The following is a 24,119-nucleotide window of genomic DNA, read 5'->3' on the forward strand; positions in this document are numbered from 1 at the left end:
CAAGGTGGCTCACACCTGTCATCCCAGCACTTTGGGAGGCCAAGACGGGCAGATCACCTGAGGTCTGTAATCCCAGCACATTGCAAGGCCAAGGTGGGTGGATCACCTGAGGTCAGGAGTTTGAGACCAGCCTGGCCAACATGGTGAAACCCTGTCTCTACTAAAAATACAAAAATTAGCAGGGTGTGGTGGTGCACACCTGTAATCCCAGCTACTCGGGAGGCTGAGGCAGGAGAATTGCTTGAACCCGGGAGGCAGAGGTTGCAGTGAGCCTAGATTGCACCACTGCACTCCAACCTGGGCAACAAGAGCAAGACTCAATCTTAAAAAAAAAAAAAAAAAATTAGTAGGGCATGGTGACATGCACCTGAAGTCTTAACTACTGGGGAGGCCAATTTGGGAGGATTGCTTGAGTCCAGTAATTTGAGGCTGCAGTGAGCTGTGGTTGTGCCTGCACTCCAGCCTCGGTGACAGAGACCCTGTCTCAAAAAAAGTGTTGGACAAATGTAGAGAAATTGTGACCCTCATACATTGCTGGTGCAAATTTAAATGAAATGTACAGTCACTTTGAAAAACACCTTGGCAGTTCCTCACAAGGTGAAATATAAAGTTACGTATGGCCCAGCAACTCCATTCCTAAGTATACACATAGGAGAACTGAAAACATACATCACAAAAAACTCGTATGCAAATTTTCATAGTGGTATTATTCATAATAGTTAAAAAGTGTTAACAACCCGAATGTCCATCGGCTGATAAATAATAGCTCAGTGAAATGTGGTACATCCTGCTGAGCACGGTGGCTCATGCCTGTAATCCTAGCACTTTGGGAGGCCAAGGCAGGCAGACTGCTTGAGCTCAGGAGTTCAAGACCAGCCTGGGCAACACGGTGAAACCCCATCTCTACTAAAATAGAAAAGAAATTAGCCGGGCGAGGCGGCATGTGCCTGTAGTCCCAGCTACTTGGGAGGCTGAGGCAAGAGAATTGCTTGAAGCTGGGAGGCGGAGATTGCAGTGAGCCGAGATCATGCCACTACACTCCAGCCCGGGGGACGGAGGGAGACTTGGTCTATAGAAAAAAAAAAAAAAAAGTGGTATATCCATATAATGGAATATGATTGGGCAGTAAAAGGAATGAAGCACTGCTGTATGCTACGATGAACCTCGGAAACGTGCTAAGTGAAAAAGTCAGACATGAAGGCCACAGAGCATATGATTTTATTTATAGGAAATGTACAGAACAAGCAAATCCACAGTAAAAGAGTGGTTGCCAGGGCTGTAGGGGAGAATGACTACGGGCTAACAGCTAAGGGATAAGGATTTCTTTTTGGCGTGATGACAATGTTCTAGAATTAGATAATAATGATAATAACGATGGTTGCACAAACTTGTGAACATACTACTGAATTGTTCAGTTAAAAGGGCCAATTTTGCGGTATGTGAACTACATCTTAATTAAAAAGTATGAAATTTTTAAACAACAAAAAGCCGCGCCCAGCCTAGCATTTCATTTTTAAAAAATCACACCTGGTTAGCTATTTTTTTAAAAACAGCATGTTTATTTTAAGAAAAGTTGGAAACACCAGCTTCCCCAAGTCACCACCACCAACTTGTGAACACGTCGGGATCACGGCTTAAGGAATGAGGATCACACCCGAGAGTTGCTTCTGTTGCTAGTGGAAAGAACGCCTCTGATCCTCACGCCCTTCCACTCACAACAGACACAGAAGCTGGCTGAAAAGAGGGAAAGTAATATGAGCCCTAAAAGGGCCAGTCCTTCCTCTCACAAGGACTGGACGTCCCAGACACCTGGCAAGAGCAGGGGGGGCCTGGCAGAGTGTGGAGGAACAGGTGCTGGGACCTGGGGGGCCCGGGGGTTGGGCTTAGTGGCTTAGGGGCTTAGGGACGTGGTGTGAGGGCGTGGGCGGGGCTCAGGAGCCTCGGGCACCGGGTGGAGCTTGGAGGCCGCAGGGGCGTGGAGGGGGCGGGTCTCAAGGCCCGGGGAAACGGGACGAGGAGGGGCACCTGGGCGGGGCTCAGACCGGGATATAGGGGCGGGGCCCTGGGCGTGGGCGGGGCTCAGGGCCCAGAGCCCAGATGGGCGGGGAGCGGCCGGACGCGGGCGGGGCGGGCGCCTAGACGCGAGCCTCCGGCGTCTCGCTGCCCAGACGGCGGCGGCAGTGGCCGCACGCGCGGCCCGGGTTCTGCCCTCGCGGCGCTCTGGCTCTTGGTCCCCACGCCATGCCGCAGGCCCCGCAGCCCACTGTGCTGGTGCCGTCGGAGCGCGCTGTGGTGCTGCTGTCGTGCGCGCTCTCCGCGCTCGGCTCGGGCCTGCTGGTGGCCACGCACGCCCTGTGGCCCGACCTGCGCAGCCGGGCACGGCGCCTGCTGCTCTTCCTGTCGCTAGCCGACCTGCTCTCGGCCGCCTCCTACTTCTACGGAGTGCTGCAGGACTTCGCGGGCCCGTCGTGGGACTGCGTGCTGCAGGGCGCGCTGTCCACCTTCGCCAACACCAGCTCCTTCTTCTGGACCGTGGCCATTGCGTTCTACCTGTATCTCAGCATCGTCCGCGCCTCGCGCGGGCCCCGCACAGACCGCCTGTTTTGGGCCTTCCATGTCGTCAGGTGGGTGGCGGTGGCGCTGCTTTTCCAGTAGCCCCCGACACAGGCCGACCCCTCCCGGTGTTGCCCTCCCAGAGGCCGCGTCTAGTTTGGACCCCCTACCTGCAGGGAGCAGCGTCTGCTCGCGCCCCCAGGGCAGCCCTGGGCCAGCGGGAGGAGGCCAGACTTACCCGAGATTCGCTCCCGAGGGAGCTCCTCTATGCCTGCCCCAGGGCATAGCCCCTTGGGGTAGTGGGGTCAGAGTTTGCCCCCAGAGCCAGGCCCTGTTTCCTTGGACGGGGCTGGGGAGGACACTCTGAGTGCCTTGTGACCTGCTTCATTATGTCCTGGCCGTCTCTGCTGCCCATGGGGAAACAGGCTGGGAGACGAGTTGGGTAACTGTCCCGGGCTGGAGAGCTGGCAACTCCTAATCCCACGCCACCAGCCCACCCCAAGCCACAGTGAGCCTGGTGCACTCCGCCACTCCCGAGCTGCCCTGTCTCTGCTGTACAGTTTACAAAGGACTGTCCTTTTTATTCTGTCTTTGGTCGTTTCTAAACTCAGGCCCCAGCCCCTTGTATTTCTGTTCTTGGTGATCTTGACTTTCCAGAGTTCAGTTATTTTGAGATTGAGGTCAGGGGCGGAGGGCTGGTCTGGGAGTCTAGGAGTCCTCCTGGAGGCTCTCTGAGAGTGGGGAAAAGCCAAGACCTTACTCTGCGGTTCAAGCATCTTTCACATAAGCCTCGCTGAAGAGGATCGGCCATTCCCTGGGGAATGTCAGGTTTTGAAAATCTCCTGGCGTCCTGTGCTGAACTGTGGGCAGGAATCCTGGGGGCTGTTTTTCTTTTCTCCTTCTCCCAGATCAGAGCACCAGATACTGCCCTAATTATAGGTCCTTTCTATTAAAAACTTAAGTGCCTTCCAACGACTGCAAGCACAGTCAGCACTTTGGCAGAGACAGGTCACCTGGGTGTCACACGGTGAGGCTACAGGGCTGTAAGAGTCGCTTGACCTTCAGTTGTGCACTGAGGCCAGGTGGTTCTTGAGAAACGAAGTGACCTGCTTCTCAGCTGTGCAAGTAAAAACTCTTTGCAACACATCATTCAAACTGTGGCTCAAATGCTGCAGGGCCCCACGGAATAGGGCCCCGCCTTGCTTTCCCGGCAGCATCCCGTCTGACCCTGTCTGGGTCCTGTGATGACTTGGCTGGGTGTGGGCAGCGAGTACTTGGGAGATCGTGTGTACTTGAAAGGAGTCGAGGCTGTACCTATCTTTTTTTTTTTTTTTTTTTTTTTGAGACAGAGTCTTCGCTCTGTCGCCCGAGCTGGAGTGCAGTGGCCGGATCTCAGCTCACTGCAAGCTCCGCCTCCCGGGTTTACGCCTCTCCTACCTCAGCCTCCCGAGTAGCTGGGACTACAGGCGCCCACCACCTCGCCCGGCTAGATTTTTGTATTTTTTAGTAGAGACAGAGTTTCACCGTGTTAGCCAGGATGGTCTCGATCTCCTGACTTCGTGATCCGCCCGCCTCGGCCTCCCAAAGTGCTGGGATTACAGGCTTGAGCCACCGCGCCCGGCGGCTGTACCTATCTTTGCAAGAACCTGTTCTCTTTCCCTTCTTGTCTTTAAAAATATTCAACAAAGTATATTTTTTAAACGATAACAGAACCTGGTCCAGCTTCTGTGGAAAAGAAGGATTGGCCAGCAAACCTGAGTTGGGGGTTTTTCTGTTTGGTTCTCATTAGGGACCCTGTAGGGGGATTTCTGTGTTATTCAGGATGGGCTTCTTTGATAAGTAGGCCCAGTGTGGTGGCTTGTACCCGTAATCCCAACACTTTGTGAGGCTGAGACAGGAGGATCGCTTGAGCCCAAGAGTTTAACTGGCCAACATAGTGAGGCTTTGTCTCTACTAAAAATTTAAAAATTAGCTGGGCTTGGTGACGCATGCCTGTAGTTCCAGCTACTTGTGAGGCTGAGGTGGGAGGATCGCTTGAGCCTGGGAGGTTGAGGCTATAGTGAGCTATGACTGCAGACAGAGCAACACCCTGTCTCAAACAAGAAAGAAAATAAAGAAAGAGAAAAAAGAAAAGAAAAAACAAGCAACTTATTCATCTGGTCTGTTGAATGTGACCTGCTTGCCTCTTAAAAGAAAATAAAATTACCTGTATCCAAGCTAGAGAGGGAGTTTGACAATTTATTCTCTGGAGTTCTCAGCATTCAGACTTCACTAGTCTAAGGGAATTGGTTAAACTTGTCTAACAGGTTCATCTGTTGACCTAGATCTTCCTAGACTGTATTGCCAATGACCTTACTAAGGACTCTCCAATGTATTTCCAGTAAAATTTCTTTGGAATATTAGTTTATTGTTTGCAGGATCTATTGATGTGAGAAATACCACCTTCAGGCATAGACTACATGATTATCCACTTTTTAACCATTTCATACTGCTGGAATTCAGTCCTCTTCAAAGCTTTCAGTTTTGGAAAGTATTTTAAAATATGACAACACAAAAGTTGATATCCCTATTCTTTTTTTTTTTTTTTTTTTTTTTTTTTTGAGAGCGGAGTCTCGCTGTGTCGCCCAGGCTGGAGTGCAGTGGTGCGATCTCGGCTCACTGCAAGCTCTGCCTCCTGGGTTCCCGCCATTCTCCCGCCTCAGCCTCCGAGTAGCTGGGACTACAGGCGCCCGCCACCTCGCCCGGCTAGTTTTTTGTATTTTTAGTAGAGATGGGGTTTCACCGTGTTAGCCAGGAGGGTCTCGATCTCCTGACCTCGTGATCCACCCGCCTCGGCCTCCCAAAGTGCTGGGATTACAGGCTTGAGCCACCGTGCCTGGCCGATATCCCTATTCTAATGTGCGTTTAGGAATTCAATTTTTTTAAACCCACAAATATCCTGAAAAATGGACAAATGACATACTCAAGCAAAATAGTAACAGCAATTGATAAATATATATCATATACCATTAATACTCAAAGCAATGCAAGTTATAACAATAAGGTACTATTTCCTCATTTAATTAGGAGGAAAAAAATAGTAAGGCAGAGCTGGGCGTAGTGGCTCATGCCTGTAAATCCCAGTACTTTGGGAGACCAAAGTGGGCGGATCATTTGAGGTCAGGAGTTTGAGACCAGCCTGGCCAACATGGTGAAACCCCGTCTCTACTAAAATTGCAAAAATTAGCCAGGCATGGTGATGCATGCCTGTAGTCCCAACTACTCAGGAAGCTGAGGCAGGAGAGTCGCTTGAACCTGGGAAGTGGAGGTTGCAGTGAGCCACAGTCGTGCCACTGCACTCCAGCCTGGGTAGTAGAGCGAGTCTCCATATCAGAAAAAAAAAAGTAAGGCAGAATACAAACATGATAAATGCCAGTTTCACTGGCATTTTTCTACAGTATTATTGATGGTGTGAATTGAAACAGTCTTTGTAGAAAGTATTCGGTTCATACACCTTGATCCAGTAATCCTATTTACCAGAGCCTAGTCTAAGGAGATAATCTAAAATACGTACCAAGCTTTATGTACAAAGCTGCTTGTGAGGCACTTATCATGGTGAGAATTTGGAGGTAACCTCAATGTCCAGCAGTGGGGGAACAGGAAGTTAAGAGTCTACCCTCCCCTTCTGAAATGGTGTGCAGCTCTTAAATAACTGGTTTTGAATTCTGTAAGTCTTTTTTTTTAATGATATGATACAATGCGAAGTGACAGAAACCATCACTAAAACTGATTACAGTCACATAAAGGCAGGAGGTTAGAGAGAATCCTCCACACGCACAAGTTCCTAGGAGAGCACCTGCGTGGCCGCCTGGGGCCCCATCATTATACCTACCGTGGCCCCCTTTCCAGAGAGAGGAGGCAGTTTAGACCTCATCCTCAGGAAATCATATTTCAGCATGAGCTGTGTCTGGCCCCTGATGTTTGCAGAGTGCTGTTCCATTCATTAGCCCACTAATCACCAATAACCCAACAGGGCTAGGGGCGGTAGCTCACACCTGTAATCCCAGCACTTTGGGAGGCTGAGGCAGGAGGATCACTTGAACCCAGGAGGTTGAGGCTGCAGTGAGCTGAGACCACCACTGCACTCCAGCTGGAGTGACAGAGTGAGACCCTGTCTCAAAAAAAAAAAAAGGAAAAGAAAAAGAAAAAAAAAAGTAACCCAACAGAATGGATGGTTGGGGCGATTACCCTCATAGCAGATGTGATGGCCCAGAGCTACATAGCTAGTAAGGGAGAGGCTCAGGGTTAGAATCTACTTCTGATCCAGCCCAGGACTCCTTTTAGGAGTCTGTGTTGTCTTTTGGCTGTAACAGTTTTTAAAAACTGAAATACAATTTCAACAATAATTTATTTTTAGGCTGGGCGCAGTGGCTCACGCCAGTAGTCCCAGCAGTTTGGGATGCCACGGTGGACGGATTACTTGAGCCCAGGAATTTGAGACCAGCCTGGGCAACATGGTGAAATCCTGTCTCTACAAAAAATTTTAAAAATTAGCCGAGCGTGGTAGTGTGCAGCTGTAGTCTCAGCTCCTCAGGAGGCTGAGATGAGAGGATCGCTTGAGTCCAGGAGGCAGAGGTTGCAGTGAGCTGAGATTGCGCCACTGTACTCCAGCCTGGGCGACAGAGCAAGACCCTATCTCAAAAAAGTTAAAAAATTATTTTTAGTTTTCTAGATTTCCTAAATGTTAACATTTTACCATATCAGCTTTATCCTCTCCAGTTACTTTTTTCTGAAACCATTTAAGAGTAAGTGACAGGGCCTGGGTGCAGTGGTTTAATCCCAGCATTTTGGGAGCCCAAGGTGGGAGGATCACTTGAGGCCAGGAGACCAGCCTGGCCAGCATACTGAGACCTTGCCTCTCCAAAAAAATAAAAAAAGAGAGGGAGAGAAAAAATTTAAACATAGAATAAGAGTGACATACTCAATACTTCAGTAAGTATTTCCAGAAGCACAATTTCTTACTGAACCGCATGCATCTACCCAAGCAGGAAATTAATACTGAATTAATACTATTACCTGATTGGTGGACTTTATTGATACGTGTGTGTGTGTGTGTGTGTGTGTGTGTGTGTGTGTGTATGTATGTGTACATATATTTTTTTCTCCACTCGAGACGGAGTTTCACTCTTGTTGCCCAGGCTGGAGTACAATGGTGTGATCTCTCGGCTCACTGCAACCTCCACCTCCCACATTCAAGTGATTCTCCTGCCTCAGCCTTCCAGGTAGCTGGGACTACAGGCGTGCGCCACTATGCCTGGCTAATTCGGTATATTTAGTAGAGATGGGGTTTCACCATGTTGGCCAGGCTGATCTCAAACTCCTGACCTCAAGTGATCCACCCACCTCAGCCTCCCAAAGTGCTGGGATTACAGGCGTGAGCCACTGTGGCTGGCCTTTGTTGAGATTTTTGTCCATGGACTAACAGTATCCCTGATAGCAAAGGAAAATCTAGGCTTGTATGTTGACTTAATTTTAATATACCTTTATTTTCCTTACATCTGAAACACTTCTCCCACCTTTCTTGGTGTTTTATGATTTTGACATTTTTGAAGAGTACAGGCCCGTTATTTTATAGAATGCCTCTCAATTCAGGTTTGTCTGGTGCTTCCTCATAATGGCTTCAGGTTCTGCATTTTTGGCAGGATATCCCAGAAACGTGTTTTTCTTGTTGCTTTCTACCTGGTGGCCAACAACTTGGACGTATTCCCTTACTGGTGATGTTAACTCTGATATCGCTAAGGCGATATCTGCCAAGTTCCTGCACCGCAAGTTACTAGTTTTCCTTTTGTAGTTAAGAAGTGTCTTGCTGCGAGACGTTGGTGGCTCGAAACAGCCTATCACATCTCCAGCTTTCACCCAAGGTTTTCGTGTCCGTTGATTCTGACAGCATTTTGAATTTTTTGGTGGCAGTTGCTTTTTTTTTTTTTTTTTTTTTTTTGAGACAGAATCTCACCCTGTTGCCCAGGCTGGAGTGCAGTGGCACAGTCTCGGCTCATTGCAAGCTCTGCCACCTGGGTTCCTGCCATTCTCCTGCCTCAGCCTCCCCAGTAGGTGGGACTACAGGCGCCTGCCACCACGCCCGGCTAATTTTTTTATTTTTTTCGTATTTTTAGTAGAGATGGGGTTTCACCGTGTTAGCCAGGATGGTCTTGATATCCTGACCTTGTGATCCACCTGCCTCGGCCTCCCAAAGTGCTGGGATTACAGGCATGAGCCACTGCGCCTGGCCGGCAGTTGCTTTTTTAGGGTTGTGTGAGATACTCAGTGTTCAGGGGAAGTCCCTGTGTTTGAGAAGTCCCTTTCTACTGTGTCTTAGCTGGTGAGGCGGCTGCCACAGACGTCCCATCTTTGACTTTCTGTAGTGTGCCTGAGTGGCTGTATGTTTACCATGCCCACCTGAGGAAGGCCAGAGCTATGGGGAGGGGTCATTTCTCCGCCTCGCATATAAGGGGACCTCCTTTCCAAGAGTGGCGCAGCCCTTCCTCCCCGCACGGTGGTGGGCGCCTGCGTGATGCCAGATCAGGGTCAGCAGGGGCGAGGTGACCACCCCCTCCACCAGGACCTCCATGGTGCCAGGCATCAGCTGTGTGACCTGTGAGCATGGGGGGGCAGCTAAAGGGTCGGGGCAGCTCATTTGGGGGTCAGAAGGAAGGGTCCTGGCCGACCTGGTTTTCCTTGGGCATCTCTGAGTTTCTTCTGGCCCCGCTGAGCTAAAGGCAGGTGTGGGTATGACTCCAGCAGGGTCCAGCCCCCGTGCCTCTCACACACATGTTCATCCACCCTTTGGAGTTTGCTTAGGGTTACAGAGGAAGCAAGAGTCTGTGACCCCCATGTTTACCAAAAAAACCCTGCTCTGAGGGGAGCGGGAAGTCCCAATGTAGCAAAAAGGGGAAACCTGGGCCTGGAGCTGGAAGGTTCTCAGAGTTCTCTAATTTGTTTTTTGTTTGTTTTGAGATGGAGTCTAGCTCTGTCACCCAGGCTGGAGTGAAGTGGTGCATTCTCGGCTCACTGCAACGTCCACTTCCCGAGTTAAGCCATTCTCCTGCCTCAGCCTCCCAACTAGCTGGGAATATAGGCACACACCACCATGTCTGTCTAATTTTTTTGTATTTTTAGTAGAGATGGGGTTTCACCATCTTGGCCAGGCTGGTCTCGAACTCCTGACCTCAAATGATCCACTTGCCTCGGCCTCCCAGAGTGCTGGGATTACAGGTGTGAGCCACCACACCTAGCCCGTTTTTTTTTTTTTTTTTTTTTGAGACAGAGTCTCACTCTGTCGCCCAGACTGGAGTGCAGTGGTGTGATCTCTACTCACAACAGTCTCTACCTCCCAGGTTCAAGCGATTCTTCTGCCTCAGCCTCCCAAGTAGCTGGGATCACAGGCGTGCACCATCACACCTGGCTAACTTTTGTATTTTTAGTAAAAACGGGATTTCACCATGTTGGCCAGGCTGGTCTCGAACTCCTGAGCTCCCGTGATCCACCCGCCTCGGCCTCCCAAAGTGCTGGGATTATAGGCGTGAGCCACTACACCCATCCTGAGTTCTCTAATTTGAAATGAGCTCACCGTGGCACTGCAAGGACGAGCCAGTGGCAGAGCTGGCCTGTCTCCCCAGGCAGTGGCATCTGAATGAGGGATGGATGCAGTGGCCACATGAATAGTACCCCATGTTGGCCACTAGTCCCAAAGATAACAATCATTGAACTAGTTTCGTTTATTCCCCATAAGTTTTCCGAGGTGACTGGTGAAGGTGGCAGTGCTGCATCCCTGTGTGCAGCAGGAAGCCCACGGCAGGGGACTGAGCACCAGCAACTTGGCAGGAGGTGTGAGAGCTCAGGCTGCCCCTTAACCTTCAGCTGAGCTGCCCATCCCTGAGCTGAGGGCTACAGACAGTAGCACTAGGGTGTGAGTGTGTATCTGAGAGTTCCTTTAGACATTCCTCTCCCCTTCTGCAGAGTGACCTTGTGGTGGCCTGGCCCAGTGGCTGACTCCCTGAACTTCTCCCAAGTCCCTGACCCTCTGCCCCTGGAGCTGGACAATAAGTGTCCATTGTTCTCAGGGAAGAAACCTCCTCCACGCAGCCTCTCACCAGGCCTCACTCCCTACAGCTGGGCTTCCCCCAGCCCTGCTGTGTCCTGAGGTTTTTAAATTGGCATATTGTTGCACAAGAGTTTGGTTCTCAAATCATTTTCTGAGTTATGTTAACGTCCCCAGGCCTCATGGTACCTACACCAGGCATGGTATGTTTGGCCCAGAGAAGAGGCCTGCTTGTTTTCCCCCAGCAGGTGCCAGCCCCCAGAGATCTGTAGGAAGGATGAGGTTTGTGGGCGGGGGGAAAGGCACAGGAATCCCAGGGTTGGAGCTGGTGATGGAGCAGACCCTGCCTTCAGCCCGCTTCAGTCTGACCTCTGACCCCTTCCTGGCAGCGGGAATGGCATTCTAAGGGTCTTTGAAAACCAGTGGGCCGCTTTTCAGTGTGACTGTCCATTTGTGTGTGAAGTGGAAATGTGTCTCCCTGTCTGCAGGTGCCCCTGCCCTGACTCTGGTGGGGACAGGTTCCAGAACCACACAACTGAAGATCCCCAGCTGGGCAGGGCTGGGAACTCCCAAGGACCCGCTCTGAAGGGCAGGGAAGCCGAGAGCATTGCTGTCCTGGGGACACGTGGCCTGGTCTGACGGACACTCGGCCAGCCGGGGCAGGTGGTTTTTCACTGCTTGGCTAATCCCCGGTACAGGGAAGCCGAGAGCATTGCTGTCCTGGGGACACGTGGCCTGGTCTGACGGACACTCGGCCAGCCGGGGCAGGTGGTTTTTTCACTGCTTGGCTAATCCCTGGCAGTACTTCCACTTCCTTTCTCTGGAGGACATTTAAAAACAAAAGGTGTCGAGTTCCAGAAAGGGCTGAGCTCCTGACAAGTAGGAATGGCTTTTTGTCAGTTTCTCCTCCATGAGCTGGTGGAGGGTCCTGGCCCACCTTTGCCAATCTGGGCATTGTGGGGGTAGGGAGTTTCCAAGTCATCCATGACCTGTAAGACTGGGGGCCCTAGGAGCTGGGATAGTACCCGCTGCCGGGACACGTGTCTCTCCTGTCTAGTCTGTAAAAAACCTCTGCAATGTTTACTCAGGCTTCCCTAACAAAGTACCACAGCCTGGGGGCTTAGACAACAGAAATTTATTTTCTCACAGTTTTGGAGGCTGAAGTGCAAGGTCCAGGTGAGGGCAGGACTGGTTCTTCCTGAGGCCTCTCTCCTTGGCGGGTATATGGCCATCTTCTCCCTGGGTCTTCCATTGGTCTTCCCCCTGTAAAGATCTGTGTGCTCATCATCACTTCTTGTTTTTGTTGCTGTTGTTTTTTTGTTTTAAGACAGTCATGGCCAGGCATTGTGGCTCACGTCTGTAATCCTAGCACTTTGGGAGGCCAAGGTGGGCGGATCACCTGAGGTCAGGAGTACCAGACCAGTCTGGCCAACATGGTGAAACCCTGGCTCTACTAAAAATACAAAAATTAGCCGGGTATAATGGTGAGTGCCTGTGATCCCAGCTATTTGGGAGGCTGAGGCAGGAGAATCACCTGAACCTGGGAGGCGGAGGTTGCAGTGAGCTGAGATCACGCCACTGCACTCCAGCCTGGAGACAGAGTGAGATTCCATCTCAAAAAGAAAAGAAAAGAAAAGAAAAGACAGGGCCTCACTCTCACCCAGTCTAGAGTGCAGTGGCACAGTCACGGCTCACTACAGCCTCAACCTCCTGGGTTCAAGCAGTTCTCCCGCCTCAGCCTCCTGAGTAGCTGGGATTTCAGGTGTGTGCCACCACACCCGGCTAATTTCTATGGTTTTTTTTGTAGAGACAGGGTCTCACTTTGTTGCCCAGGCTGGTCTTAAACTCCTGGGCTCAAGCGATCCTTTGGTCTCCCAGAGTGCTGAGATTATGGGTGTGAGCCACCATGCCCGGCCTTTCCTCTTATGACAGCAGAGTCGCATTAGGTTAGGTTCCACTCTGATGACTGCATTTTAACTTAATCACCTCTTGAAAGACCCTGTCTCTCAAATACACTCACAGTCTGAGGTTCTGGGGATTAGGACTTCAACAGATGAAATTTGTGGGGGACACAATTGAACCCTTAACAGCCTCTGAGTGGGGAGGAAGCCGACTTGAAGTCTGGCTTTTGTTTCTAGGCAAATACAAGTTGGAGCTGGGGCCTGGACACCTCTGGGAGAAGCTTGTAGTGCCCCTGCCACATCAGAGTCACACTCAAGTTACAGAGTTACCTTCCTCCATCCAGGCAGGCTCCGCCTGGCCTCCTCCCAGCCTCAGAGTCACAGGTTTAGAGAGGAGGGGCCTTATCGGTCACCTGCTCTAACCCACATCCCCACCATGCATCCCCACCCAGCACCTGTCATGGCACCCCCTGAACATGGGCACTCACCTTCTCTGGGTGGAAGCTGCCTCTTCAGCCCCCGGGTTTAGGATTGGGCAGGACCCCACCCATTCCTCCAGCATCTAATCATTTCTCCACCACCAGGTCCTCTTCAAGACTTTTTAACCACGCCGGGCGCGGTGGCTCACGCCTGTAATCCCAGCACTTTGGGAGGCCGAGACGGGCGGATCACGAGGTCAGGAGATTGAGACCATCCTGGTTAACACAGTGAAACCCCATCTCTACTAAAAATACAAAAAAAAAATTAGCCGGGCGTAGCGGCGGGCGCCTGTAGTCCCAGCTACTCGGGAGGCTGAGGCAGGAGAATGGCGTGAACCCGGGAGGAGGAGCTTGCAGTGAGCCGAGATCGCGCCACTGCACTCCAGCCTGGGGGCAGAGCGAGATTCCGTCTCCAAAAAAAAAAAAAAAAAAAGACTTTTTAACCATTTGAGGATCGCTCAAGGCCCAGCGTCTCTTCACATGCTCCTGAGGTGCCCTGGCACTGGGGCCAGCCTGCCAGTCTCAGGTTTAGAATGTGGGCTGCATATGGCCACTCATAGGCAGGCAGACAGCACCAGCCATTGGCTGTTCTGAGCCACCCACATCTGAGCAGCAGCACAACCCCTCCAACCACATGAATTTCTAGGTTGTAATCAACTAAATCCCTTGGTCTTTTTCATGTGTGCAGTTATTAAGCCCTGTGTTACTTGTTCTGGCTTTATTTTTTGGGGGGTGGTGGCTTCCCTTGTGAAGGAGGGAAAAACTGTTAGGTGTTACACGTCAGAACTGTGGGGTTTTTTTTGTTTGTTTTGAGACGGAGTCCCACTCTGTCACCCAGGCTGGAGTACAGTGGCACGATCTTGGCTTACTGCAACCTCCACTTCCCAGGTTCAGGTGGTTCTCCTGTCTCAGCCTCCCCAGTAGCTGGGATTACAGGTGCCCGCCACCACAGCCGGCTAATTTTTTGTATTTTTAGTAGAGATGGGATTTCGTCATGTTGGCCAGGCTGGTCTCAAACTTCTGACTTCAGGTAACCTGCCCACCTCGGCCTCCCAAAGTGCTGGGATTACAGAAATGAGCCACCGTGCGCGGCTACATGTCAGAACTGCAATACGCATTTCTAGAAAGCAGGATTTATGCCACACATGTGTTTGTGGAGCACCTATCAGATTTAGACTACCTGCAGCTCGGAGTGGCCCCCTGGCTGGAGAACTGCTCTGTTTATCCTTCTGAGAATTCCAGAAACACCGACTTTCTCCTTATCCAGTAGTCGGGAACCTGGAGCACTGTCAGCTCATCGTTTTTATCCTATGTCTGGTGGTGTCGTGGAGCCAGCTTGAGAGACACGATTGTTACATTTTAGGGAATTTTGTGAGCTGATTGTTAGATACCACCAGTATTAAAAACTAGATTATATTAAAAACAAAGCTGGGCCTGGGGCTCCTGTCTGTAGTCCTAGCTCCTTGGGAGGCTGAGATGGGAGGATCACTTGAGAAAACATAGTGAGATCCCATCTTAAAAAATAATAGACCGGGCATGGCGGCTCATGTGTGTAATCCCAGCACTTTGAAAGGCCAGGGTGAGAAGATCACTTGAAGCCAGGAGTTCAAGACCAGCCTGGGCAATAAAGCAAGACTTTGTCTCTACGAAAAGCAAAAAATAAGCCGGGCATGGTGGCATGTGTCTGTAGTACCCCCTACTCTGGAGGTTGAGGTGAGAGGATTACTTGAGCCCGAGATTTGGAGGCTGCAGTGAGCCATGACTGTGCCACTGCACTCCAGTCTGGGCAACAGAGTAAGACCTTGTCTCTGTCTCTAAAATAATAATACTTTTTTTTTTTCTGAGACGGAATCTCGCTCTGTCACCCAGGCTGGAGTGCAGTGGCGCGATCTCGGCTCACTGCAACCTCCACCTCCCTGGTTCAATCGATTCTCCTACCTTAGCCTCCTGAGTAGCTTGGATTGCAGGCATGCGCCATTATGCCCAGATAATTTTTTGGATTTTCAGTAGAGACGGGGGTTTCACCATGTTGGTCAGGGTGGTCTTGAACTCCTGACCTCGTGATCCGCCCACCAAGGCCTCCCAAAGTGCTGGGAATAATAAAATAAAAATTAAAAAGCCATAAATATTCAAAGCTCATTGTGTCATAGCTATTTTGCTCTTTACACACTTGAGGTTGTTGCATCTATCAAATCTGTGTGGTGAAAATACTGTATAATGGTGCGCTGCGTGCATCTGTTTCCAACTACATGTGTTGGTGGCTGGAAATTGGCCATGGTGGAAGTATTTACGCATGGAAGTTGGCAAAGACTACAAAATCAAGGCTTGATGGCTTGATTTATTGCTTTGTTGATTGTGTAGGGCAGAGGTCAGCTAAGTTTTCCTGGAAAGTAAGTGTTTTCAGCTTTTTGGGCTATGTAGCCTCAGTTATAACTGCTCGACTCTGCCTGAAAGCAGCGGTAGACAATCTGTAAATGACTGAGTGTGGCTGTGTTGCAGTAAAACTTTATCTAAAAAAAACAAACAGTGGGCCAGATTTGGCCTAAGAGCCATAGTTTGCTGGACCCCTAATCTAGACTTAAAAAAGTAATGGAGAAGACGTTAAAGGTATAGATTAAACTTAAGTGTTACTCATCTCTGAGCTTAAGAAGAGATGGCAGCTGTGTTGGGGCAGGCAGAAAACCCAGTATGGAAAGAAGAGATGAGAAGAGACAGGATCATGGAGCAGAAAAAAATTGAGGAAACACTCTCCCAGTGTGGGGGGGAAGAAAACTCGTACCTGATTCAGCAGAGAAGTTGCTCATGTCACTGGTTGGTGACAACTTATGTCTTGTTTTCTATTTCTTCCTTATTTCATTTTCATCTTCTTAAGGGAAATGAAAGCATCAATTAACTTCATGCCACAGAGCTCTCTCATTTGCTGATTGCATCCACAGGTTGGCAAAATCCAGGGTTTGGCTGAAATCAACAAAAGCATTCTGTGAGCATCAGTCGGCTGCATGGAATGGACGATAAAGAAGGAGTATTATTATTACTTATAAATTGTGTGCTTCACATCCTGCGCGTGAAATTTATACATTTATATGTGTTTGTGTAAACATGCATACATGCACACCTGCAGACGTCTGCGCTTTTCTGGAGAGCCAGCTGTGAAATGTTCCCAACACACCATTGTCCATGCCTGTACATGAGTCAGTCTGGCCCAGCCTGCTTTGCAGGATCACTGGACCATTCCACTCTCTTCATTCCCACCGGCTCCTTGATTCTACTTCTTACCGCCTCTCACTTAAAGACCGCTCCCACCCCGGCAGCTTCTGGCCCTCACACAGCTGCTCCTTCTGTGTGTTCAAGCAACCCCTCCCTGTTGATCAGGCCCACATTCTTATATTCTTTTTTTTTAGACGGAGTCATGCTCTGTCACCCAGGCTGGAGTGCAGTGGCACAATCTCAGCTCACTGCAACCCCTGCCTCCCGGATTCAAATGATTCTCTTGCCTCAGCCTCCTGAGTAGCTGGGATTACAGGTGTGCATGACCACACCCAGCTAATTTAAACCCACATTCTTAACCCTTTCAAAACCCTCTGCCTATTTGACCTTCCCTTTGGTTATTTCCCAGCACAAACTCAGTATCACAGAAGAAATCTACCGCTGTGTAGCTTTAGTATTGCAACCCTAAAGTTACAGAGTGCGGGTCTGTGTGGTCCCCTGGTTTCCCATAAGGCTTGTCGGGGATGTAGAGGGAGCCCAAAGGAGTGCTGTGCCGACTGTGACCCTCCCATGCCCAACTCAGAGGGGAATCCCCTATTTGAGTGACCCCCCCAGCTCCAGACCAGCCCCCTCCAGGGAGACTGTTCCTACATACAGTGCTCACCCCCTTCCCAGAATTCCTTAGCAGAATCCTGCAACTGTAAAGTAATGAGGAACAGCGCATTATGACTGGAGGATTGGCTTGGTGGCACTTTAAAGGCCACTTGCTTTTTTTTTTTTTTTTTTTTTGAGACGGAGTCTCACTTCGTCATCCAGGCTGGAATGCAGTGGCACAATCTCAGCTCACTGCAAACTCCATCTCCTGGATTCAAGGGATTCTCGTGCCTCAGCCTCCCACTAAGCTGGGATTACAGGGATGCACTACCACACCCGGCTAATTTTTGTATTTTTGGTAGAGACGAGTTTCACCATGTTGGCCAGGCTGGTCTCGAACTCCTGACCTCAGGTGGTCTACCCGTCTTGGCCTCCCAAAGTCCCAAAGTCCTGGGATTCAGTCATGAGCCACCTCGCCCTGCCCATCATGAGTTTTAAAACAACCTTTTCTTACTTTTTATGGGTGGGGGTTTTTTTTTGGTTTTTTGGTTTTTGGGTTTTTTTTTTTTTGAGATAGGGTCTTGCTCTGTCGCCCAGGCTGGAGTGCAGTGGCATGATCTCGGCTCACCGTAACCTCTGCCTCGCAGGTTCAAGCGATTCTTCTGCCTCAGGCTCCCAAGTAGCTGGGATTACAGGCGTACACCACCACGCCCTGCTAATTTTTGTACTTTTAGTAGAGACGGAGTTTCACTATGTTGGCCAGGCTGGTCTAGAACTCCTGACCCCAAGTGTTCCACCCACCTTGGCCTCCCAAAGTGTTGGGATTACAGGTGTGAGCTACCACGCCTGGCCTTTTGTGGTCTTTTTGCTCCAGTGTCTTTGTGACTTCCAACAGGACACGCTGCCTCCTGCCACCGAGGCCACTGAAGGTGACGTGACTCTGCCATCAGCACTCCTGCCCCTCCCTACAGAGGCCAGTGGGGACTGGAGAACGCTGCAGAGGGGATGGTTGGCCAGAGCCCCTCTGTTCTGGAAGCATCCTACATGAGGCCTTCCCAGTCCCAGGGAACTGACTTTTCCCTCTCATCTTCGTCCCTGCCCGGCCTCCTCTGCCAGCCCTGCAGCATTTGGGAGAACCCCTTGAAGCACAATTCTCATGGCCTCATTCTGGCCTCAGATTCACATTGAATTTTGATCTCATAGTTATCATAGTATCATTCCTGTTTACCTAAGGCTTTGCACTTCAGGCACCTGACTTAGGACAGGGGTACTGTGTCTTCTTCCCCAGACAAATCAGACGGGCCCCACGCAGCACCAGTGTCTGCACCACAGGCCTGAACCCTGGGACGGCAGAACGTGACTCACAACAGTCATGACAGCAGCAAACACTCACATACGTGCCTGGCCATGTGCTCTGTACACACATGTATTTATTCTCGTAACGACCCTACAATGACACCCTGCAGTCACTGTCGTCATCCACACTTTGCAGAGAACCTGGCGTGTTGAGGGTAAATAACTTTCCCGAGCAGGGGCAGAGCCGGGACTTGGATCCAGCCCACTACACTGAAATCCAAGCTCTTAACTACCCCACTGGCTGCCTCTCTCAGGAGCCCTGTAGCCTTTGTGTACTCCATTGCTGTGTAAGGAACAGTCTGGTTCAGGGACTGCAGGGAAGGGGCCTACCCCTGGCTGTGTGGCTGGCTGTGGGAGAGCACTCTAGAAAACTGAGCCTGGGCTGGACATGGTGGCTCATGCCTGTAATCCCAGCACTTTAGGAGGCTGAGGCAGGTGGATCACCTAAGGTCAGGAGTTCGAGACCAGGCTGGCCAACATGGTGAAACCCTGTCTCTACTAGAAATACAAAAATTAGCTGGGCGTGGTGGTGCACGCCTGTAATCTCAGCTACTTGGGAGGCTGAGGCAGGAGAATCGCTTGAACCCAGGAGGTGGAGGTTGCAGTAAGCTGAGATTGTGCCATTGCGCTCCAGCCTGGGTGACAGAGCGAGACTCCATCTCAAAAAAAGAAAAAAGCTTTGTATACATGTGTGTACAGAGCACACGGCCAGGCAGGTGTGTGTGTGTTTGCTGCTGTCATGACTGCTGTGAGTCACGTCCTGCTGTCCCAAGGTTCAGGCCTGTGGTGCAGACACTGGTGCTGCGTGGGGCCTATCTGGTTTCTGTTCCGGGAAGCCTTGGACACCAGCGTGCGAACACCTGTCCATGCTCGTGCAAATGTGCCACAAACAATCAGCGCCCCTTGGTCAGCCCTTGGGTCTAGTGGTGCACACGTCAGGGGCTTAGGGTTGCCTGGGCGGGGAATTCCAGGGTTCTGCCTGGACTAATTTTTGTATTTCTAGTAGAGACAGGGTTTCGCCGTGTTGGCCTGCCTCATCTCGAACTCTATACACATGTGTATGCAAAAGCAGCTGGGCACACGCTGGGAGCTGGCTGTCCCACGTCACTCCATTCTAATGCCAGTCCCTGAAGAATTCTAAAGTAGAGCCAGGCTCCTGGGGCAACACCTATCCCTTATTTTCCAGGGCCACTGTGCCATCCAGGCTCTGGAGAGCACCATTCCCTTTCTGAAGGGCGTCCTCTGTCATTTTTGTGAGGGCTGACATTGCTGGGAGCCATGGCCTGACCCCAATGCCTCTTCCTCTCCTCCTTCCTCAGCTGGGGGGTCCCACTGGTCATCACTGTGGCAGCCGTCGCCCTGAAGAAGATTGGCTATGATGCCTCGGACGTGTCTGTGGGCTGGTGCTGGATTGACCTAGAGGCCAAGGACCACGTCCTGTGGATGCTGCTGACGGGGAAGCTGTGGGAGATGCTGGCATACATATTGCTGCCCCTGCTGTACCTCCTGGTCCGGAAGCACATCAACAGAGCGGTAGGCGCTGCCCCCAGAACTCAGGGCCCTCCTCATGGCCTCTGTGCCCAGGTGCAGGGCCTGGCGTTGAGTTTGACCACCCGAGGGGACAGGCTGCGTCTCTGGGGACAGAACCAGTGATGGGCCGGAGGGGACCAGGCACTTAATGTGCACCAGACACCATGCAACATGCTGTATTACACAGATCGTGCATCGGTTCCCGCTGCCCCATTAGGAGCTGGGTCCTTTTGCTCCTTTGTAGATAAGGAAAGGGAGGCTTAGCCGATTAAGGGCCTGCCGGGGCGTAGGGCTCCTGCGGACAGAGCTGCCATGTCCTCGGTCACGGCCCTCTCCTGCCCCCTGGTGGACGACCTGTGGTGGCTGCTTAAACTTGAGAAATTTAGCTAAAAGGGGAGGATGGACCCAAGACCGGGCTGCCCCAGGGAAGGGAGGACTGTGGAATTTCACAGTCAATGATGCAAATAACTCACCTAACTTTGCTTAGTGATTTATTATATCCTAAATGGCAGGGTTTTCCGGAATTCAGAAATCAGTAGGCTGGGCTGGCTGGAGAGCCTAGGAAAGCATGGCTTTCCTCTGACACCTTGGCCCAGTTCCTCCTTGTTCCTGCCTCCCAGTCTGCATATGTGAACTAGGGGCTTCCTCTTGGCCGCAAGCAAACGCCTGCAAAAGGCCACAGATAACCCATTCACTGATCCACTCGACCACTCATTCCGTATGTTATTTTAGTTTTGTTTATTTATTTTTTGACAGGGTCTTGCTCTGTCGCCCAGGTTGGAGTACAGTGGCACAATCTTGGCTCACTGCAACCTCTGCCTCCCAGGTTCAAGTGATTCTCCTGCCTCAGTCTCCCGAGTAGCTGGCATTATAGGCACGTGCCACCACGCCCAGCTAATTTTTGTACTTTTAGTAGAGACAGGGTTTCACCATGTTGGCCAGGCCGGTCTCAAACTCTTGACCTCAAGTGATCTGCCTGCCTCAGCCTCCCAAAGTGCTGGGATTACAGGTGTGAGCCACCGTGCCCAGCCTCATTCAGTATGTTTTTACTGAGCATCTACTAGCACCAAACTGTGTATAGCATGGGGGTTTATCTTGAGGACTCGGACATGGATCTCGCCCTCCTGGAGTGAGGCAGAAGTGCAAGTAACTACGGGCAAAGATTCCATGTGAGGAGTGGCTGGGGCAGTAAGATAGGTCCAGAGAAAATGCTCTAAATTCCGACTTCCGGGCTCATCCTGCAGGCTTGCTGGGGTGAGTCCCTGCGTTTCTTTATGCCCTGAGTTTTCAGGGCTGAAGTTAAGGAGGGTGTGTACCCATCGTGTAGGCCATTCTGTCCACCCAGCAGCCATTCCTGAGCCAGGATGCACCTTGCAGCTGTGGCCATCTGGACACCTAATCCCCGCCCTCCACTCCCATTGTGTCTTCTCGCATCAAGACCTCTAGTTTTCTCTTCTTTTTACTTGGAAATTTAACCGGTTCTCACCCGCCCTAGACCCCTCTTCTGCCTCACTTGGACTCCTTGCTGGAGATGGCTGCGGGACTTCCCAATTGGTCTGAAATCCTTTTTGGTCTGGGCACGGTGGCTCATGCCCATGATTCCAACACTTTGTGGGGCCAAGTTGGGTGGATCACGTGAGGTCAGGAGTTCCAGACCAGCATGGCCAACATAGTGAAACCTCATCTCTACCAAAAATACAAAAATTAGCTGGATATGGTGGCACATGCCTGTAGTCCCAGCTACTCAGGAGACTGAAGTGGGAGAATCGCTTGAACCCAAGAGATGGAGGTTGCAGTGAGCCGAGATTGCGCCTCTGTACTCCAGCCTGGGCGACAGAGTGAGACTCCACCTCCAAAAAAAAATTAAAATTAAAATTAAAATTAAAATTAAGGCTGGGCGTGGTGGCTCACACCTGTAATCCCAGCACTTTGGGAGGCCGAGGCGGGTAGATCACCTGAGGTCAGGAGTTCGAGACCAGCCTGGCCAACATGGTGAAACCTCGTCTATAATAAAAATATAAAAGTTAGCCAGGCATGGTGGCAGGTGCCTATAATCCTAGCTACTCAGGAGGCTGAGGCAGGAGAATCACTTGAATCCAGCAGGCAGTGGTTGCAGTTTGAGCCTAGATTGTAGCATTGTACACCAGCCTGGGCGACAGAACAAGACTCCATCTGAAAAAAAAAAAAAAAATTAGCTGGTGTGCTGGTGCATGCCTATAGTCCTGGCTACTTGAGAGGCTGAGACAGTGAGGCAGGAGGATCGCTTGAGCCTGGGAGTTCACTGTATTCCAGCCTGGGTGGCAGAGTGATTCCCTGTCTCAAAAAAAAAAAAAAAGAAAGAAATCCTCTTTTGTCTTCTTATAGCCTTTTATTAACTGTTGGTCTCCTGGCTGGGTGATGGATGCTCTTCTCACCTCCTCTTCTTCTCCACTGCCCTGGGAAGTTTCCGGGACCCCGACGAAGGCTCCCAGGTGCTGCGCCAGGCCCTGCCCAGGACTCTCCTCTACAGATGCTCTTTGTGTGTCTTTCTTTCTGCCTTTCCTTTGGCAGGGCAGGAAGCCTGCGGGGCTGAGGCCGACCCCTGCGGGTGACAATGGGTCCTCTTTTCCAAATCAGCAAGTTTTCAAAATAACGGGGTAGCAGTGGGCAGGGAGCTGAGCATGTGCTAGTTGCCTCTAGCTAGGAAAGAGCCAAGAGTCGGTGAGCTGGGACAGGCATCGCTAGGAGCAGACTGCAGCCAAGCTAGTGGGCAGTTCGTGCAGCAGTCCCACCCTGGAGCTCCCCTACTTGTTTCGGAGGGGTGCAGCGGGAAGTCCAGCTCCCTGGGCTGCTGCTAAAAGCCATAGGAGGAGGAGAAGGAGGAGGAGGAGGAAGGCTCTGAGCAGGTGAGTTGCAGAAGCTTGGGGGTTCAGAGGTGCCACAGTGCGCCAGTGACTCCACAGGACACCAGGTGCTGGCAGAAAACCTTGGGCACTTCCCCTCCCCTGGGCCTTCAGCGTCCCTGGCACAGGACCAGCTCAAAAATGCATTTTTTGTTTTTGAGGCAGGGTCTCACTGTGTTGCCCAGGCTGGAGTGCAGTGGCGCGATCTTGGCTCACTGCAGCCTCCACCTCTGGATTCAAGCTGTTCTTCCACCTCAGCCTCCCGAGTAGCTGGGACTACAGGTGTGTGCCACCACACCTGGCTAATTCTGTTTTTGCTTTTAAGGCAGAGTCTTGCTCTGTTGCCCAGGTTGGAGTGTAGTGGCAAATCTCAGCTCACTGTAACCTCTGCCTCCCGGGTTCAAGCAATTATCATGCCTCAGCCTCCCAAGTAGCTGGAACTGCAGGCATGCACCACCACGCCTGGCTAATTTTTGTATTTTTAGTAGAGACAGATTTTACCATTTTGGCCAGCCTGGTCTTGAACTCCTGGCCTCAAGTGATCCACCTACCTTGGCCTCCCAAAGTGCTGGGATTACAGGCGTGAGCCACCGTGCCTAGCCTAGTTTTGTATTTTTAGTAGAGACGGGGTTTTACCATGTTGGCCAGGCTGGTCTTGAACACCTGGCCTCAAGTGATCTGCCCACCTCAGCCTCGCAAAGTGCTGGGACTACAGGCATGAGCCACTGCTCCTGGTCAATGCCCAGCTAATTTTTAAATTTTTTGTAGAGATAGTGTCTCACTCTGCTGCCCAGGTTACTCTCAGATTTCTGGGCTCAAGCAATCCTCCTGCCTTGACCTCCGAAAGTACTGTGATTTCAGGCATGAGCCACCACTCCTGGCCAAAAAAAGCACATCTTCATTATGAGTGGTTTCATCTATTTTTACAAATTCAGCTTTGATCTGGAAGGAATCTCCTCCTTCCTCTCATGAAAGACGTTCTCCAGGAGAAGGAAAGCCAAGACTGGCTCAAGATCACGTTTTTGTTCTCCTCCCGGAGAGGTGGGTGGGCTGGGGGCACAGCAGGCCCTCCCTGTGCAGGGAGGAGGCTTGCATTCTGGAGGGGAGGACGATGATAAGCAATAAGCCCGAGGAACAAAGATGAATGATGTCCTGGGACTGAGGGTGAGACAAACTATGGGAAACAGACTAAAATAAAGAGCGGAACGTGAGGATGGGACTATCTAGGAAGTGCCTGTGTAGTTATTATTTATTTATTTATTTTCTTATTTATTTTTGAGCTGGAGTTTTGCTGTTGCCCAGGCTGGAGCACAGTGGTGCAATCTCGGCTCACTGCAACCTCCATCTTCCAGGTTCAAGCAATTCTCCTGCCTCAGCCTCCCAAGTAGCTGGGATTACAGGCATGTGCCACCACGCCCAGCTAATTTTTGTATTTTTAGTGCAGATGGGGTTTCACCATGTTGTCCAGACGGGTCTCGAACTCCTGACTTCAAGCAATTTGCCCGCCTCGGCCTCCCAAAGTGCTGGGATTCCAGGCATA

At 51.0% G+C, this 24,119-nt stretch overlaps 1 protein-coding gene and 1 long non-coding RNA gene across 2 annotated transcripts in view; one reads left to right on the plus strand and one right to left on the minus strand.

Annotated features, from left to right (window-relative positions):
* The first annotated feature begins 1,988 nt into the window (after positions 1-1,988).
* The window catches only part of GPR157 (G protein-coupled receptor 157), a 28,946-nt gene continuing 6,815 nt past the window's right edge, over positions 1,989-24,119 (plus strand). The window contains exons 1-2 of the mRNA XM_033228477.1: positions 1,989-2,624; positions 19,487-19,700. Of these exons, the coding sequence (XP_033084368.1) occupies positions 2,242-2,624; positions 19,487-19,700 (597 nt within the window). The 5' untranslated portion in view covers positions 1,989-2,241. The remainder of the gene's footprint in view (positions 2,625-19,486; positions 19,701-24,119) is intronic.
* On the minus strand, positions 10,506-16,411 carry LOC117093362. Its single transcript, XR_004441113.1, has 3 exons — positions 16,126-16,411; positions 15,790-15,968; positions 10,506-11,893 (listed from the first exon to the last, which is right to left on the minus strand). It is a non-coding gene; the product is annotated as an uncharacterized LOC117093362 (long non-coding RNA).

Source organism: Trachypithecus francoisi, unplaced genomic scaffold (genome assembly GCF_009764315.1).
Source record: "Trachypithecus francoisi isolate TF-2019V2 unplaced genomic scaffold, Tfra_2.0 Lachesis_group12, whole genome shotgun sequence".
Taxonomy (NCBI): Eukaryota; Metazoa; Chordata; class Mammalia; order Primates; family Cercopithecidae; genus Trachypithecus; species Trachypithecus francoisi.